General features: G+C 45.8%; 1 protein-coding gene across 1 annotated transcript in view; it reads left to right on the top strand.

Moving 5' to 3' along the window:
• Window positions 1–4,122: 4,122 nt before the first annotated feature.
• EEF2 (eukaryotic translation elongation factor 2) overlaps window positions 4,123–18,549 on the top strand; it is a 28,621-nt gene continuing 14,194 nt past the window's right edge. The window contains exons 1-7 of the mRNA XM_083363405.1: window positions 4,123–4,247; window positions 9,651–9,865; window positions 11,620–11,801; window positions 12,533–12,744; window positions 14,070–14,248; window positions 16,381–16,486; window positions 18,090–18,203. Coding sequence (XP_083219531.1) covers window positions 4,245–4,247; window positions 9,651–9,865; window positions 11,620–11,801; window positions 12,533–12,744; window positions 14,070–14,248; window positions 16,381–16,486; window positions 18,090–18,203 — 1,011 coding nt within the window. The 5' untranslated portion in view covers window positions 4,123–4,244. The remainder of the gene's footprint in view (window positions 4,248–9,650; window positions 9,866–11,619; window positions 11,802–12,532; window positions 12,745–14,069; window positions 14,249–16,380; window positions 16,487–18,089; window positions 18,204–18,549) is intronic.

The raw sequence follows: 18,549 nt of genomic DNA, 5'->3' as shown, positions 1-18,549 counted from the left end.
GAAGGCCTCCTCAGGGTACCGTCATCTAGACAATGTCGGCTTGCGACCCCCAGGGGAAGGGCCTTCTCTGTGGGAGCGCCAGCCCTGTGGAACCAGCTCCCACCCTGAGCTTCGGATGGCCCCAGATCTCCGGTCCTTTCGCCGCGGCCTCAAAACACTCCTTTTCCACCTGGCTGACCTAGACTGACAGGGATTTTAATTATGTTTACAATTTTAACTCTATTCTTTAATTTATTTTAATTTATTTCAAATTTTTATTTTTAATTTACTGTACAGAGACCTTTAGGTTTTGTTGTTGTTAGCTGCCCTGAGTCCCTCGGGAGATAGGGCGGGATATAAATCCCATAAATAAATAAATAAATAAATAAATAAATAAATAAATAAATAAATAAAATTGGTGTAATGGAAATGGTGCCACTGGATTCTTCCTGGTTTCTGCTTGCTGCCACAGACTAACATGGTTCTCCAACACGTGGGGTGTCAAGTAGCCGGCCTGTGGGCCGGTTGCATCATACTGTGGCCGCGCCACTCCAGGTCTGGTAATACAAAAAAAGTCGCGACACGTTTATGTGGCGTGGCGAGTTTGACACCCGTGTCCTAAAATGATCAAGTTCAGCCATTCTGAAAAGACACCATTTTGCTGAGATCCTCTATCGAAAGCTGCATGTTATCTTTAAATTGAACTCTTGTTTTTGTCTATAATGGCATGTGGAAGTGACCTTGGGGGGTAATAATAAACCTTTATTGTCAAAGTACAACATGTGTACATTGAGATTAGCTGAGCCTCCCCCCCCCGTGCTCTCTCCCCCCAACACACAGTGACAACAAACCCTCCATCCCACCACACTATGTGAACCCACTACACCACACACCGGCCTCCCAAGTCAATTCTGCACAATATTATGTCCCATTTAAAAGCCTAACAGCCCACGGATAAAAGCTATTTTTCAGCCTGTTGGTACGGCTGGCTATATTCCTATATCTCCTACCGGATGGTAGGAGAGTAAAGACATACCGTCCAGGGTGTGAGTCGTCCCTGAGAATCTTCCTCACTCTTCCAAGGCAGCGGGCCCTGGCGAGGTCATCCAGTGGTGTCAGGGAACAGCCCACAATCTCTTGTGCTGTGCTCACTACCCTCTGTAATACTTTCCTGTCCGCGGCTGTCAGACCAGCATACCAAACCACAATACCGTACGAGAGGACGCTCTCTATAGTAGACCGGTAAAAGAGGGTCATAAGCCGTTGTTCTACCCTGTTCTTCCGCAAGACCCTAAGAAAGTGAAGCCTCTGTTGGGCCTTTCTAGCCACCTGGGTTGTGTTAACTTTCCAGATCAGATCTTCACAGAGGTAGACTCCCAGAAATTTAAAGGATAACAGGATAAAAGAAAGAGATGCTGGAACCCATCCCATTCCAGTGAAAAAGGGATGTCCAGTCTCTTCTTGAAAACCTCCAGTTATGGAGCACCCACAACTTCTGGAGGCAAGGAGTTCCACTGGTTAATTTGCTCTCTCTGCTGTTAGGAAGTTTCTCCTTAGTTCTAAGTTAGATAAGATAACATAACCATTCTTGTCATATTTTTTACTATGAGTATACTGGTCCACATTAAAAATGAAATTCTGTTGCCTACACTCAAAAGAAAGTATGTATATATCCACCCATACACATACAAGAGCAATTTGGAAATAAACCTCCGTTTGGTTATCTATGACAGAAGCTCGCAGATACAGAACTTTTATTATGTTGTTGTTGTTGTTAGCTGCGAAGTCGTGTCCGACCCATCGCGACCCCATGGACAATGTTCCTCCAGGCCTTCCTGTCCAACTTTTATTATACACATTAGAAAACTACAATATGATGTTACTTTTGGACACAATTGCCATTCAAATTGAGACACGTGTCATAATGTCTTACAAGGTTTGAAATTCCTTAGTTGTCGCTCCCGTGCCAAATCTGGGCTATGAGAGGCGCGTGATCAAAAACATCACAACGGAACTGCTTCAAAAATTCTTGGGTGCATCTAGCGGTATGCGGGCGAGCATTGTCGTGAACCAACACCACACCGGAAGTGGTGCCATAGAAAATCCCGCCAAATGTGAAGATGCCAAAGGAGTACAGCTAGTGAAGTCAACGGAGTGTGGTTTGACCATCAATTCAGACGTCTACTGTGAAACGTTACGAAAACTCAGCTGAGCCATCCATAACAAGCTGGGGCCTGCTGACTTGGTGTTGGTTCACGACAATGCTCGCCCGCACACCCAAGAACTTTTGAAGCAGTTCCGTTGGGATATTTTTGACACCCCCCCCCCAGGCCAAGATTTAGCACCGAGGGACTACTACTAAGGATTTTCAAACCTTGTGAGACGTTATGACATGTGTCTCAATTTAAATGGCAATTATGTCAAACAGTAATCTAATGCTGTAGTTTTCTAATGTGTATAATTTAAAGTTCTGTATCTGTGTCTGTCACTGATAGCCAAACGGAAATTTATTTCCAAATTGCCCACTTAGATAACACACACACATATATATACATGCTGTACATATATACCTATACCTATAGATAGAGATATGTATGTGTGTATGTGTATGTGTGTATACACACACACACACATACACATACATGTTCATATAAACTGAGAGCGGGCAACTAAATTTCATTTTTGATGTGTGCCGTTGTGCCCACAGTAAAAAAATGACAAAGGTTATCTTATCTTAAACACACACACACACACACACACATTATACACACATACATCTACATGTATACATGAAACTCACTTAACAAATTTCTTATTTATCAACATAAATTTTGGGCTCAATTGTGGTTGTAAGTTGAGGACTACCTATATCACATATGTTCATTAAAATGAGGTCTGACGTCAGAAGGGATGTAAATTGTACGGGGGGGGGGGGGGAAGGTTGTTTGGAGTTCACAAAAGACAGAAACCAGACCCCAATTTGTACTAACAAACTTTTTCTTATCTGGATCTAGTCTCCAGCCTGTTTATCAGTTTAGGAACATTAAAAGCTAATAATAAAGCTGAACATTATTTTAAAAGAGAAAATAAATCCAATTAAAATACAGAGTAATTATATTAGTTAGCAATTTGCAAACTCCACGTCATGTGCCTCTCAGTAGAGAACGCTCTACCTATTAATTTAATTTAATTTTATTGAATTTATATATTATATATTAAATATATATAATTAAATATTAAATATTAAAAATTCTATGTTAAAACCCTTGTGTATATCTTAGGGTGCATCCAAGCCCTGTGCTGTGTTGGCTGGGGAATTCTGGAACTTGGAAGTCCACTCATCTTAAAGAGGCTTGAAAAACACCGATTTAAAATGAATATATTGAATTTGACTGAATTGAAATTGAGTTTGCTGCGGGGGCTCCTACGGGTGGGTCCGCAAATTTTAAAAATATCCGCCTTTAATAATATTTTTGGAGTGATATCAATTAGGATCAGAGGCATATCATATCATCTTCGCTCCTTTCGTCGCGATCTCAAGACGTTTTTGTTTGTACAAGCCGGCCTAGCCTGATGGGGGATTGGTGGGGTTTTTTATTCTTGTATTCTTAATATTATCTTTGGGGTTTTATAATTGTAACATATCAATTGTTTTAAAATCGGGCAATTATTTAATTTCCTTTTAATATTTGTAACTTTGTATTTTATTCTTGCCCTGTGAACCGCCCTGAGTCCTCAGGGAGAAGGGCGGTATAGAAATATTATTAAATTAAATTAAATTAAAATATACGGAAACATTATTTTTCCACTCCATTTCAAATTGACTGCTGCCCATTCGGGCGTCAGCCACGTGGTTGAATCGCCAGCAGACGCTTCCGGGTTGATCGAATGTTTTTTTTTTTAAAAAAAGGGGGAAGAAGAAATTGCGCAGGCGCAAGGTCTAAGAGCCTCCCTCCCCATCCTTTCCTTCTTTCCTTCCTTTCGGACCATAGAGAGAGAGAGAAAAAGAGAGAGAGCGGCTTTCCTGCTGAGGCGCGTGCGCTCCGGGATCCTCGCTTGGCCGCGCCTCCTCCCTCTTGCTCTCCCCGCCCACTCCGGCGTCCCTCCAATAAAAGGCGGCCGGTTGACGTCAGCGTCCTCTTCCGCCCGCTCGGCCCCTGCCAACGAGACAGGGCATCCCGAGCCGCCGCCATTGTTGCCGGTCTTTTTTTTCCCGTATTTTTTTTCTCCCCGCCTCTGCGGAGAATCCGAAGCCATCCGCCAACATGGTGAGCCATCCGAGGCCGGGGCGACTTGGGGGGTAACCGGGGGACCGAGGTCGAGGGAAGACGCTGGATATGGCCGGGTTTGGAACGAAGCGATAGAGGCCTCGGGTCGAAGGCCTGCGGGGCCGGAGGGGGTAAAAGCCGGGGCCTGGAACAGCCGCGGTTTGGAAGAGCCCCGAGCGGGGGGGGGGGAAGTAACGCAGGAGAACACGCGAGAAGCGGGCGGGGAAAAAATATCTTTGTGAACGGAGCGACTCTCGAGTTACGTCGACCCGTGTAGGGCTATGGATCCCATAGAGAGAGCCGTCTGGATGGTCCCCCTCCACCTTAGTTGGGCCGGGCTGAGGATGACGGGAGTTGTAGTCCGCCAGTTTTTTTTTTTAAAAAAAGCCTACTGTGGATGCTATTAAAGCAGAGGTCTTCAAACTTGGCCCTTTTATGACTTGTGGACTTCAACTCCCAGAATTCCTCAGCCAGGCTGAGGAATTCTGGGAGTTGAAGTCCACAAGTCATAAAAGGGCCAAGTTTGAAGACCCCTGTATTAAAGCATCTGGAGACCCCACTAGGTGAAAAACGCCCTTTTCTCCGTGCTGAGGATGACGGGAGTTGTAGTCCGGCACCTCTGGAGATCGGCCAGTCCAAAAAATGCCTGCTGTGGATGCTGTTAAAGCAGGGGCTCTTCAAACTCGGCCCTTTTAGGACTCGTGGACTTCAACTCCCAGAATTCCTGTCTGGCTGAGGAATTCTGGGAGTTGAAGTCCACGAGTCCTAAAAGGGCCGAGTTTGAAGACCTCTGTGTTAAAGCGTCTTGAGACCCAGATGAAAAATGCCCATTGTGTGTGTGTGTGTGTGTGTGTGTGTGGTTTTTTGTTGTTGTGGGAGGGGGGCTGCATTGGCTAATAATAATAGTTGGAAGGGACCTTGGAGGTCTTCTAGTCCAACCCCCTGCTCAGGCAGGAAACCCTCTTACCATTTCAGACCAAATTTTTATTTCCCTTTATTTTCAAAGCAGGAAGAAAGGGCTAATAATGCTTTTCCTCTCCCGGACTGGATCAGCAGTCCTCGACTTAACAACCACAAGCGATGCCCCCAAGTTTTTACATTTAAGTGAAAATTTGGGGGGTGGGTGGGTTTGTGCCCCCCCGTTTTACGACCTTCCTTTCTTCTTGCCACTGCTGCTAAGTAAAATCACGGCAGTCGAAAACCTGTCGGCAACCCCGGCGGCTAAGTGAATCTGGCTTTTTCCAGTGGCTCTTGTTTGTCAGAAGGTCGCGAAAAGGGGACGGCGGGACCTTTGGGACGCTGTGACCCGTCGTAAGTATGAAGCAGTTGCCGAGTGGCTGAATTTGGATCACGCGATGCTGCAGACAGGTGGTGGTAACCCTTGGGAAAAAAAACCAACGGGTCGTAAGTCACTGTTTTGAGTGTCCTTGTAACTTTGAACAGTCACTAAACGAATTGTCTCTGTCCGGGACTACCTGTGTTAATTTCTGGGCAGGATTTATTTCTCTCTGAATGCTTAATACTTCGTCAGTGCTTAATACTTTGCCTTGGCCGGCTTCTGTTCTTTGATTTCTGCGCAGGGGCTGGTTATAATAATAGTAATAGTAATAATAATAATAATTAATAATAATTAATAATAATAATAAAAATAATAATAATAATAATAAAAATAATAGTAATAAAAACTGACCTCATTGTAGGATGACTCAGTTGGATTTTTTTTTTTTGTCCCTTCCTCCACCAGTAGAAGGCAAATAAAGGGATGATGTAACACACCAGATTCCTGAAAACTGTTGGGGGGGGAATTTATTTATTTTATTTATTTATTTAATATAATTTAATTTCTATAATTGTCTGCTGATAACCTGTTTATCTTCCAACAAAAAAAAAACAACCCAGCACAAAACCCTTTTGAGAGGACGGGGCTGGTTTGCTGCTGTGCCGTTCAGATTCTGCGATTTTTTTTTCCTTCCCTTTCTTTAAAATGACTCAGCTTTTAACTCCTTTGCAAACCTCCCTTTTGGGGGTGGTTTGAATAGTCGCTGGCCTAACCTACCTGCGAAAGGGGCTGAAGTAATCAAGATGTCCGCAGGAGGAGAGAGAGAGAGAGAGAGAGAGGACGGACGTGTGATGTTGGCAAAACAACAAACCGGTAGCCAGCAAGGATTTGGGCCATCCAACTCCAGCCAAAGGGAGGGGTTGCATTTAGAGAAGAGAATTGTGTTGTTGTTTTTTCCCCCCACAACTCTTGTCTAACCTTGCCGTATTTGGTGATGGGAAGTGACGGGGAATGTGGTAGGCAGGATGGCACACCTGTATTGTGTGCCCTGCTCCGAGGGTGCCGTTGTTAAAAAAACAAAAAGTGCTGACGTCAACCTGGGAAATAATTTTCTGGCTAATCTGCATCTCCTTAATGGAATCTGCCCGGCTGTTGTGCTTTATTTCTGGGTGGGTTAGGGGGCTGAAGCTGGCTGGGTGGGGGTCATTTTTTTTGGGGGGGGAACAACATCAGCCATCTGGGATGGCGTCCCCCCCCCCTCAGATACCTCAATTCCTTCCCTGCCACCTTTTGCAGAAGACAAAAGCATTTCGGTGCCACGTTAGGGTTTATTTTTATTTATTTTTTTAATTTTTTTTTTTTTAGGATTTATCTCGCAAAGCCCCAAACCAGGGAATTTATTTAATCTTTTTAACTTTTTATCCTGCCTTTATTGTTCGTCAGTTAACACATGGCAAACATAGCTAATGTTCCTCCCTCCCTCCCTCCTGTTTTCCCCCTCAACAACAACAACAACCCTGTGAGGTAGATAGGGCTGAGAGAAAGAGCCTGGACCAAAGTCATCCAAGCTGGCACCACTTAGAACTCACAGACCCCCCCCCTTAAAACTCTTTTAACAAATTGCCTGTTTTGATCATTGGTACTTCAGCGTAACAAAAGCCCTGGTTTAAAAAAAAATCCAATAAAATTGACTTTTCTGATAACTTGCGTAGGCAATCCTCCTCCAGTGACTGTTTGAAGTTACAGTGGCACTGAAAAATGTGATTTCTGACCAGTTTTTCACACGAGGGTGGTGGCAGCCCCCATAGTCAGGTGATCAAAATTCAGACAGCTGTGCAATTGACTCATGCTTACGACGGTCGCACTGTCCCGGGCTCACCTGATCCCCTTTTGCCACCTTCTGACAAAGTCAGTGGGGATGAGCCTTGGTGGAGCAGTGGGCTAATGCCCCCTTAAGTAACACCAGCTGCCTGCAATTAGTGCAGGTTCGAGTCCCACCAGGCTCAAGGTTGACTCAGCCTTCCATCCTTCCCAGGTAGGTAAAATGAGGACCCAGATTGTTGGGGGCAATTAAGCTGACTTTGTAATAATGCCGCTTGGGGTGTGTGTGAAAGCCCTAATAAGCAGGCATATACATAGAATGAAGGCTACTGCTAAGCTTGTAAGCCGCCCTGAGTCTTTGGAGAAGGGCGGGATATAAATGGAATTTTAAAAAAAAAAAGTCAGATTTGCTGCAACAGCTGAGTTTGACTAATATCTGCGGTGATTCCCTTAACTGTGGCAGGAAAAGGTCGTCAAATGGGGGCAAACTCACTTTAACAAAATGTTTCCCTTGGCAACAGACATTTTGGACTCGACTCGAGGACTAGCAGTAATTTGGCGTAATGCACTACCAGTTCAAACAACCTAACCTAAAATGCTCTCAAGCTTTCTCCTTCCCTTATATATTCAAGATGGAGGGTGATTAATATTTATATGCTACTTACAGTATACATATGTTGTGTATAGTATGTTTTAAATATGTGTTGTGTATGTGTACACTTTGAGAGCAAGCGACTAAATTTCATTTTTAATGTGTGCCATTATGCCCACGGTAAAAAATGACAATAAAGGTCTGTCTGTCTATCTGTATGTCTATCTTATCTATCTATCTATATATATATATCTACCTAATCTATATATCTATATATCTATATCTATATCTATCTATCTCTATATCTATCTCTATATCCATCTCTATATCCATCCATATATCCATCCATCCATCTATCTTATCTAGAGATGCTGTTGGCATATTGCCTTGCTGGCTTTTTGTGATTGTGTCTTGGCGTTTCCAGGCCACTGTTTTAGAGTTTTTCTAAGCCAGCTCAGGATTGTCTGGTCTGCTCCTGCGTGCTTTTTGCTTCCTCACCTTCTGAATTTTGTTCTCATTGTAGCATTTTGGGCTGTGTGAGCTGAAAGGGTCTCCGTCCCTGGGAGGCAGGCAAGCTGTAAATGATGGCCATTGCCACCGTTGCAGGTGAAAATAGGACTCTGGAAAGAGTGCAGAGAAGAGCAGCGAAGAAGAATAGGGAACTGGAGGCTAAAACATAGGAAGAACGGTTGCGGGAATTGATTTTTATTCTACAGAAAAGAATTAGGCGACAGGATAGCGTTCTAATATTTGAGGGGCTGCCCCAAAGAAGGGTGTGTGTGTCAGGCTGTTCTCTGAAGCACCAAAAGGCAGGACAAGAAGAAGCAACGGATGGAAACTCATCAAGGAGAGAAGCAACCTGGAACTAAGGAGGAACTTCCTGACAGTGAGAACAATTAACCAGTGGAACCACCTGCCTCCAGAAGCTGGGAATGCTCCGACACTGGAAGTTTTTAAGAAGAGACTGGCCAGCCATTTGTCTGAAGTGGCATATAGGGTTTCCTTCCTGAGCAGGGGGTTGGACTAGAAGACCTCCAAGGTCCCTTCCAACTCTTATTCCGTTAGTTCAGATGGATGGATGGATGGATGGATGGATGGATGGATGGATGGATAGATAGATAGATAGATAGATATGGATAGAAGGAAGGAGGGAGGTCCCTTCCAGCTCTTATTCCATTAGTTCAGATGGATGGATGGATGGATGGATAGATAGATAGATAGATAGATAGATAGATAGATAGATAGATAGATAGATAGATAGATAGATAGATAGATAGATAGATAGATATGGATAGAAGGAAGGAGGGAGGGAGGGAAAAGGGGAATAAAGGTAGGTAGGTAGGTATAGGGTTTCCTGCCTGAGCAGGGGGTTGGACTAGAAGACCTCCAAGGTCCCTTTCAACTTTATTATTATCATTATTATCACCATCATAATCACCATCCTACATTTAAGGATTAATTTCCCGGTAGGACAATAATCAGTGGAGAACGCTTTCTGTCCAGAAGTTGTGGGTGCTCCATCACTGGAGATTTTTAAGAAGAGACTGGACAGCCATTTGTCTGGAATGGCCTCGGGTCTCCTGCTTCAGCAGAAGGGTTGGACTAGCGGACCTCCAAGGGTCCCTTCCGACTCTTCCGTTCTTCTGTTCTCCTTTCAAAAGGAAAGTGCTGTTGGTTCAGTACAAGGCATCTTCCCCCTCCTCTTTTCCAGGTGAACTTCACGGTAGACCAGATCCGAGCCATTATGGACAAGAAAGCCAACATCCGGAACATGTCGGTGATTGCCCACGTGGATCATGGGAAATCCACGCTGACCGACTCGCTGGTATGCAAAGCTGGCATCATCGCCTCGTCCCGAGCTGGTGAGACCCGTTTCACCGACACGAGGAAAGATGAGCAAGAGCGATGCATCACCATCAAGTCGACGTAAGTCCTTGGCGGGGGGGGGATACCTGGGGTGGGATGAGAGAGAAGGAGCAAAGTTGGTTGCTTTCGTTTCCTGAGAAGGAGCCCTAATGTTGTTTCATGGAAACGGTGATAGTTTGCAAAGATGAGTAGGGGCAAATAGAACCATATACTATCTCCCACAGCAAGGTGTTAAGTAGGAATGGCCAAAATGATCTTCCTGTTGAAAGAGGAGAATACGCTCAAGTATGTTTTCCTTTAAGGGACGCGGTGGCTCAGTGGGTTGGGACGCTGAGCTTGTCGATCAGAAGGTCGGCAGTTTGGCGGGTCGAATCCCGAGTGCCGCGTAGCAGAGTGAGCGCCTGTTACTCGTCCCAGCTTCTGCCAACCTAGCAGTTCGAAAGCACGTAAAAAATGCAAGTAGAAAAATAGGGACCACTCCGGTGGGAAGGTAACAGCGTTCCGTGCGCCTTTGGCGTCTAGTCATGCCGGCCACATGACCACGGAGACGTCCTCGGACAAGCGCCGGCTCTTTGGCTTTGAAACGGAGATGAGCACCGGCCCCTAGAGTCGGAAACGACTAGCACGCATGTGCGGGGGAACCTTTACCTTTACTATGTTTTCCTTTTGGATGCCACTTCTGGGTTTTGTCCTTGCGATGGAAAAAGAAAAAAAGGATTTTTGGATTTGGTTTTGTCGATGAGATAGATTGGCCATTGTAAAAACGGCTAAACGTAATACGTAAAAACCAGAAAGTTGAGGCTAGAGTGTTTTTTTACTTCGTACTGTGCTAAAAAAAGAGTCAGAAGTCAATGCCTTTTTTTTCCCTTGTACCTCACGCCTCCCCTTTTCCCTCCCTTAATCCCTTAGGTTTATATTTTATATATTAAATAATATTAAAAAAAGAAGATGCAGCAGCTCTAGGTCCTTTTGCAATTCGGGGTGGGTGGGTGGGTGAACAATGGAGTAATCCTTGATTTAATGACCACTTAAAACACACACACACTCACACACACACTCTTTTACAACTTTTCTTGCCACATTTGTTCAGCGAATCACTGCAGCTGTTAAATTACAGGGAGTTCTCGACTCAACAATAATTCGTTTAGTGACTGTCCAGGGTTACAACGGCCCTGGAAAAATGTGGCTTACGACCGTTTTTCACAGTTGCGACCTTCGCAGCCTCCCCGCGATCAGGTGATCAAAACTCAGATGCTTGGAAACCGGTTCACACTTAACGACCGTTGTTGTGTCCCAAGGTCGCCTGATCCCCCTTTTGCGACCCTCCGACAAGCAAAGTCAATGGGGAAATCAGATTCGCTTAACGACCGGGTTACCGACTCATCAGCTGCAGTGATACACTTAACAGCTGTGGCACGAAAAGTCAGAAAAACGGGGCAAAAGCAGGTTTCTTACATAAATATGGGGCTCCAAGCGATACTCACTTAACAAATGTCTCGCTCAACAGCATAAAATTTGGGCTCGGTTGTGGTCGTAAGCCGAGGACTATCTGTAGTTACATTGTTAAGTGAATCTGGCTTCCCCCATTGACTTTGCTTGTCGGTCGCAAAAAAGGGATCATGTGATGCCCGGGACACTGCCACCGTCATAAATATCAGCCAGTTGCCAAGTGTCCGAATATTGATCACGGGGACGCTGCGAAAAATGGCCATGTCGCTTTTTCAAGTTTCGTTGTAACTCCGAGCGGTCACTAAACGAACTGTCATTAAGTCGAGGACTCCCCATATTTCACCACCTCCTACATCTTCCCCCAGGGCCATTTCCCTCTTCTACGAGCTCTCAGAGAGCGACTTGGCCTTCATCAAGCAGAGCAAAGATGGCTGCGGCTTCCTGATCAACCTCATCGATTCCCCTGGCCACGTGGATTTTTCTTCAGAAGTTACAGCTGCCCTACGGGTCACCGACGGTGCCTTGGTCGTTGTGGATTGTGTATCTGGTGAGACACTTGCTCCCACCCCCTTGCAGACCCCGAGCTTTGCTGGTTGGTGTGTCCGGTGGGTGGTGCTAAAGCTGTAATTCAGGGGACTCCAACCTGTAGCAACTTTTTAAGACTTGTGGGCTTCAAATCCACCAGACATTAAGACTTGTGGGCTTCAACTCCCAGGATTCTAAATTCCCACTTTTAAGACTTGCAGATTTCAAAACCACAAGACTTTGTGCTCTTCAGCTCCCAGGATTTTAAATTCCCGTTTTAAGTCTTGTGGGCTTCAAATCCCAGGATTCTAAATTCCCACTTTAAGACTGGTAGACATCAAATCCACAAGACTTTGTGGGCTTCAATTCCCAGGATTCTAAATTCCCATTTTGAGACTGGTAGACTTCAGATCCACAAGACTTTTAAGACTCGTGGACTTCAAATCCCAGGATTCTAAATTCCCACTTTAAGACTGGTAGATGTCAAATCCACAAGACTTCGTGGGCTTCAACTCCCAGGATTTTAAATTCCCGCTTTTAAGACTTGTGGGCTTCCAATCCACAAGACTTTTAAGACTTACAGACTTGGGCTCGAAGAATTCTGGGAATTGAAGTCCACAGGTCCTGAAAGTTGCCAAGGTTGGACACCCCTAATGTAGAATGTTCCTATTCTCTGTGTGTGACTCTACCAAGCCTGTTGGAAGTGACAACACTTACGGATGGCTAACTGACCTGCCTCTTCTTCCTCTCCAGGGGTGTGTGTCCAGACCGAGACTGTCTTGCGCCAGGCTATCGCTGAGAGGATCAAGCCCGTGCTGATGATGAACAAGATGGACCGGGCCCTGCTGGAGCTCCAATTGCAGCCCGAGGAGCTGTACCAGACCTTCCAGCGCATTGTGGAGAACGTCAACGTCATCATCTCCACCTACGGGGAAGGCGAGACCGGCCCCATGGGCAACATCATGGTAAGGGTTACAAGCGACGTTCTAAAGAAAATAGGAATTGACGCGTTGATTTTGGAAAGCCAACATAAGCTTTTTCTTTCCCTAGATCAGAGGTGGGGAATGATGGCTCCCTTTGTGACTTGTGGACTTCATGGCTGGCTCAGGAATTCTGGGGGTTGAAGTCCACAATGTACAAAAGGGCCATCGGTCCCCACCTTGGTTCTAAAGTGCCATGTGGCTCGGGAATTCTGGGGGTTGAAGTCCACAAGATACAAAATGGCCATCGGTCCCCTTTATTGTCAAAGTACAACCATGTATACATTGAGATTGGCTGAGCCTCCCTTCGTGCCCCCACCCCCAACTCACAGTGACAACAAACCCATCGTATTACACCATGTGAGCTAATTGCACAACACACCAGCCTCGCAAATCAATCATGTGCTGAGGAATTCTGGGAATTGGAAGTCCACAAGACATAATGGGGCATTGTTTGCCACTCTGTTTTAAAACGCCATGATGGCTCAGGAATTCTGGGAGATGAAGTCCACAAGACAAAGGGGGCCATTGTTCCCCATCTCTGTTCTAAAATGCCACACTGGCTCAGGAATTCTGGGAGTTGAAGTCCACGAGTCAAAAGGGGGCCATCGTTCCCCATCCCTGCCCTAGATGGATGCAATTAATTTAGTGTGCTTAACGAGACGTAATTTATTCGCTTTGGTGGAAGGGATGTTTGGATTTGTGCATTTTTATGCATACCCGTAGCGGGTTTTAACCCAATAATATCTGGAGGGTGTTGATGCAGAGGTTTAGAAGTTACTCCTACGGGTAGTCCTCAACTTACAACAGGTTGCTTAGCAACCGTTCAGAGTCATGATGACCCCCCTGAAATGGTAATGGCTTCCCAGTCTTTCCTCTTTGAGAACAGCAAGGAAATCTTGAAATAAAGGGGAATATTTGTGGCTCAGAGTTGAGATGGGGGCGCTTGGTGCTCTCTGAGCTTCTCACTAGCCCTGATGGAGTTAACCTAGTTGGGTAATGAAACATCTGCAAGAAAACATTGAAGCTCACAGAGCATCAAGGAGCCCACAGCTGTCGTCCCCCTCCTCTTCCTGCAAACCCCAGATTCCCTTTTAGCACTGATGATGTTACCTAATTGGGTGATGAGACCTCTGCAAACGTCTCAAAAGTCTTGTGGATTAGAAGAATTTTGAATCCTGGGAGTGGAAAACAACGGAACTCGGAGAGCGCCAAGGACCCGTCAAATCCGGCCCTTCTAGGGAACACACCACAGAGTCTCAGGTCGGCTAAACTCTCTTTGTCTCTCCTCCTCCTCCTCCTCCTCCTAGATCGATCCCGTCCTCGGCACAGTCGGCTTTGGCTCCGGCCTGCACGGCTGGGCTTTCACGCTAAAGCAGTTTGCCGAGATGTACGTGGCCAAGTTTGCAGCCAAAGGCGAAGGGCAGCTGAACTCCAACGAACGTGCCAAAAAGGTGGAGGACATGATGAAGAAGCTCTGGGGCGACAGGTGCGTAATTTTAGGGTTGGGCAAGTCAGGATCACCGCATAACGTGGCCGGAAGACTTACTCGTCGACCAGCTGTGTTCACGCGTAGAGAATGGAGCGCACGTTTGACTCTTGGCACATAACTCCCTAAAGATGCCTCGAATGAAAATGTATCGTTGAAGGGCTGGGTTATTCTCTAGTTCAGGGGTCCACACCCCTGGTCCGTGGCACGTCAGCAACCGGGTTGCACAAGCAAAGCCCCATCTGCAGGATGCAGGGAGCATGCAAAACCAGCCTCTTCCCCCCCCCCTCCCCCCCAAAAAAATTGGTCTTTGGAAAATCCATGAAACCGGTCCCTGCTCTTTCTAGGTCAAGGTTTTGTGAGGTGTTCTCACAATGAATCGTTAAAGGTGCTTCCAAGCAAAGGCATCACGCAGAGATGCAATCATATTATCTTTATTCATGATAGATCAAAGAGAAAGAAATACTTGGCATGAAAGCATTCATGCCTGCATGTGAGAGAGAAATAAAATAAAACCAGCTAGCATAACATGACTAAAAGAAGGACTAAGAGCTAGGAGAGGAGAAACTAGAAGGTGAAATAGAACTAGAAGTAGAACAAAGAGCAGCCCCTCGTGCAGAGGTATTTATGGGGCGTCTTGGCCCCTCCTTGACCATAAAACACTCTCACCAATGGGGCTGTGGGTCCGAGACCCTTGGCTCATCAGTGGAAGCAAAGAAGCCTCTTTGCCTCCATCTGATGACCCTTTTGGGGAACTGCCAATGGCTGGCACTAAACATCTAACAGGTTTTCCAATTTTTAAGACGTGTGGACTTCAACTCCCAGAATTCAGCCAGCCAGCAAGGCTGGCTGGTGAATTCTGGGAGTTGAAGTCCACAAGGGTCGGGAAAGCAAGATGTATAATTGTATAAATGTATGATTCATTGTTACTGCGAAATTGAGCTTAACTAAAGAGGGGCAAAACCAATCTGGATGACAGTGAAAACCCCCTGAAGGTTCAATTAAACCAGGGGGTCTTCAAACTTAGCCCTTTGATGACTCGTGGACTTCAACTCCCAGAATTCCTGAGGAATTCTGGGAGTTGAAGCCCACAAGTCTTAAAAGCGTCCAAGCTTTTACACAAGCTCAAAACTTAAGAGAGAATTTTTATAAAATGTTTTATAGATGGCATTTAGATCCTAAAAAGCTTGCAAGTATGTATCCGAACTATCAGCCAAAATGCTGGAGGTGTGGAGGTGAAGATGCAACATATTTTCACATATGGTGGACTTGTAAGAAGGTTAAGGCTTTTTGGATAAAAATTTGGTGGAACATGCAGAAGATCTTCAAGCAAAAGATAAAGTTTTGTCCGCAATTTTTTTTGTTGGGTATAATTACAGAAGCTACTGTTGTGGACACTAAGCTGATGTTGAATTTAATTACGGCAGCAAGACTTTTAATAGGTCAGTATTGGAAGAAGGAGGAACTGCCGACTATAGAGGAATGGACTTTAAAGGTTTCTGACCTGGCAGAAATGGCAAAGATCTTGGCTTATTTGAAAGATCACTCGCAAGAACGCTATATTATGGAGTGGAAAAAATGGATTGAATATATCCAGAAGAAATATGGGACTAAAAAGTTTCACTTAGCATTTGAATAATAAGTCTTCCTTTCTATTTTCTTTTTCTTTTTTTCCCCCTATATGAAATATTAGTATTGTTTGTAGTTACCTTATATGAGCTAGAGAGTGATAGATTTAAGATTTTATTGTTGGTAGCATATGGATGTTTATGATTGTTCTTTGTTTTTATACCCTGTACTTAGCTCTGGGAAGTGGGGGGGGGAGGGGGGAAAGGGGGCGTAGGGGTAGGGAGGGATAGGTAGGGGAGGGGGAGAGGGGATTGTTAAAGACAAAATGTATTTTAAAACTTTTCAATAAAAAGTGTCCAAGCTTGGAGACCCCTGGCAAAACAGCATTCAAGGGAGCTGGGGGCTTCCCTCGCTTGTGGCTACTTAGGGATTCCAGGCTAAGTCCTCTTTTAACACTTCCACCACCCCGATTCTGCCACTCCTCCTTGAGGATCTGACTTAAAATGGGGGAGTCTTGACAACAAAACTTCATCATTTCTGTCTCTTTTTCTCCTTTCCCACAGATACTTCGACCCGGCCACTGGCAAGTTTAGCAAAGCTGCTAACAGCCCCGATGGAAAGAAGCTGCCAAGGACTTTCTGCCAGCTGATCCTAGACCCCATCTTCAAGGTAGCGCCCCCCCCCCCCGGTAGTTTCCTTGGCCAGCCCCAAACTATACCCACTACGGCGCTCGAGCTGCCTGCTTCTCCTCTGCCTGTGCGTGATGACGAAAGAAAATTCTTCACTTTGACCTGACGTCTTATGCTTGAAGAAATATTCTTGGTTCTGACACAAAAGCAGAACGAGTCTAGAAAGTTAGCAGGGCGGGGTGGGAAGAGATCTCTCTGGGCTGAATTGAGCCCTTTGGACTCCACGGGGGATCCTTGTAGTTAATCTCTTTAAAAAATTATATTTACTTAATTCAACTTAGGCACTGCTTCTCTGCAAATTTTGTATTTATTTAATTCAACTTGGGCAAAATTTAATTTATTTAATTCAACTTGGGCACTGCTTCTCTGCACAGTTTAATTCGTTTCATTCAACTTGGGCACTGCTCTGCAAAATTTAATTTGTTTCGTTCAACTTGGGCACTGCTTCTCTGCAAAATTTAATTTATTTAGTTCAACTTGGCTACCGCTTCTCTGCAAAGTTTAATTTATTTAGTTCAACTTGGGCACTGCTTCTCTGCAAAATTTAATTCGTTGTTTAATTCAACTTGGGCACTGCTTCTCTGCAAAATTTATATTTATTTAATTCAGCTTGGGTACTGCTTGGCTCCCAAGATTTTTCTCATAGGTCCCTTTTGTGTGTCCAGGTAGTCCTCGCTCAATGACTGGTCACTTTGGGACTGTCTGAAGTTAACAAAAAAGCCTTCCCACACCTGTTTATGACCCAGTTCCATAGTTGTGGTAGCTGTACACACACACACGCGCGCACACACACACACACACTGTGGTCATATCATGGCATTTGGGTCCCTGGCCACCAGCTCACATTTAAGACCGTTTGCAGTATCCTGCGTTGTGCAACCACCAATTTTGGGGGGGGTCTTTTGCCAGTTTCTGGCATTTTGTTTCCCAGCCAGGAAAAAAACAAACCTGTTGGAAGAAAATAGGTTTGTTTAATGACATTGCGGTCTCTTAACGGCTACCCCAGAAGTCATAAAATTGGGCCTGGCCAGCTGGTGGCCTGCTCCTTTATCGCCATGACTTAACCCTTGCAACCCTGTGTTCACAGCCATAAGTCAGGGACCTAACCTGACCTATATAGCTAGCTGAGCCTTCCCCTGTCTGTTGCCATCTGGCTGTGGCGGACTACATCTCCCATTAGCCTCTGCCAGAGGAGCCTCCACTTGAGTTAGCTGGCACGGCTGGTGGGTTTGACCCTGGAAGGGTGGCATCTAATTTGATAAATTTGGCGAGTAAGAAGCGGAGGTCCCCAGCCTTTGCGTTTCTGCGGACCGGCGGCGACGAAGGGAATGGCTTCATTGCGCACACACACACACACATTTGTGCACTCGCCTGCTTCTTGGGCGGCCCGGGTCCCAACAGGTTGTGGACCGGTACTGGGTCAAGGACCCTGGGGGGAGGGGGCGGGGGGGGGGGCGAGGTTGGGGACCGCTGGGTTAGAAGGAAGGCAGGATTGCCAGCAGCGCGCTCTCGCTTCTTTGCTCGCTGTCCCTTGCCGGAGATTTGATCTTTCCGTTGCCCGGCCCGGTTTTTTCCCCCCGAAGGTATTTGATGCCATCATGAACTTCAAGAAGGAGGAAACGGCCAAACTGATTGAGAAGCTGGACATTAAGCTGGACAGCGAGGACAAAGGGAAGGAAGGCAAGCCTCTGCTGAAGGTGAGGCCCAAACGGGCACCCGGGTGGGGGGAGAGGCAGGAAGGGAAGCGGGGCGGGTGCGAAAGGAAGCAAACTTAATTTAGTCTGAAAACAAGCCTGGCACAAATCTACACGTTCCGTTCAGAATGGGCCGTGTCTTTTTTTTTTCCTTCTTCAAGGAAAACGTACAGGGAACCCCGAGTGATTTAATGAGATGGACAGGGCAAGGGGGTGGGGGTGGGGGTAGGGAATTGCCACTCTTTGTTCCCCCTTTCAGAAAAAAAACATTCCTCGTTCCTCGTTCTCTGCAACTCAACCCACCACCAGCCCGACCCCCCCCCCCTTGGGCATCAACTGCTTGAGCCAA

The sequence above is a fragment of the Vipera ursinii genome, assembly GCF_947247035.1.
Source record: "Vipera ursinii genome assembly, chromosome: 1".
NCBI classification, from domain to species: Eukaryota; Metazoa; Chordata; class Lepidosauria; order Squamata; family Viperidae; genus Vipera; species Vipera ursinii.
The sequence above is the reverse complement of the archived record's forward strand: the minus strand, read 5'-3'. Positions and strand labels throughout refer to the sequence as shown.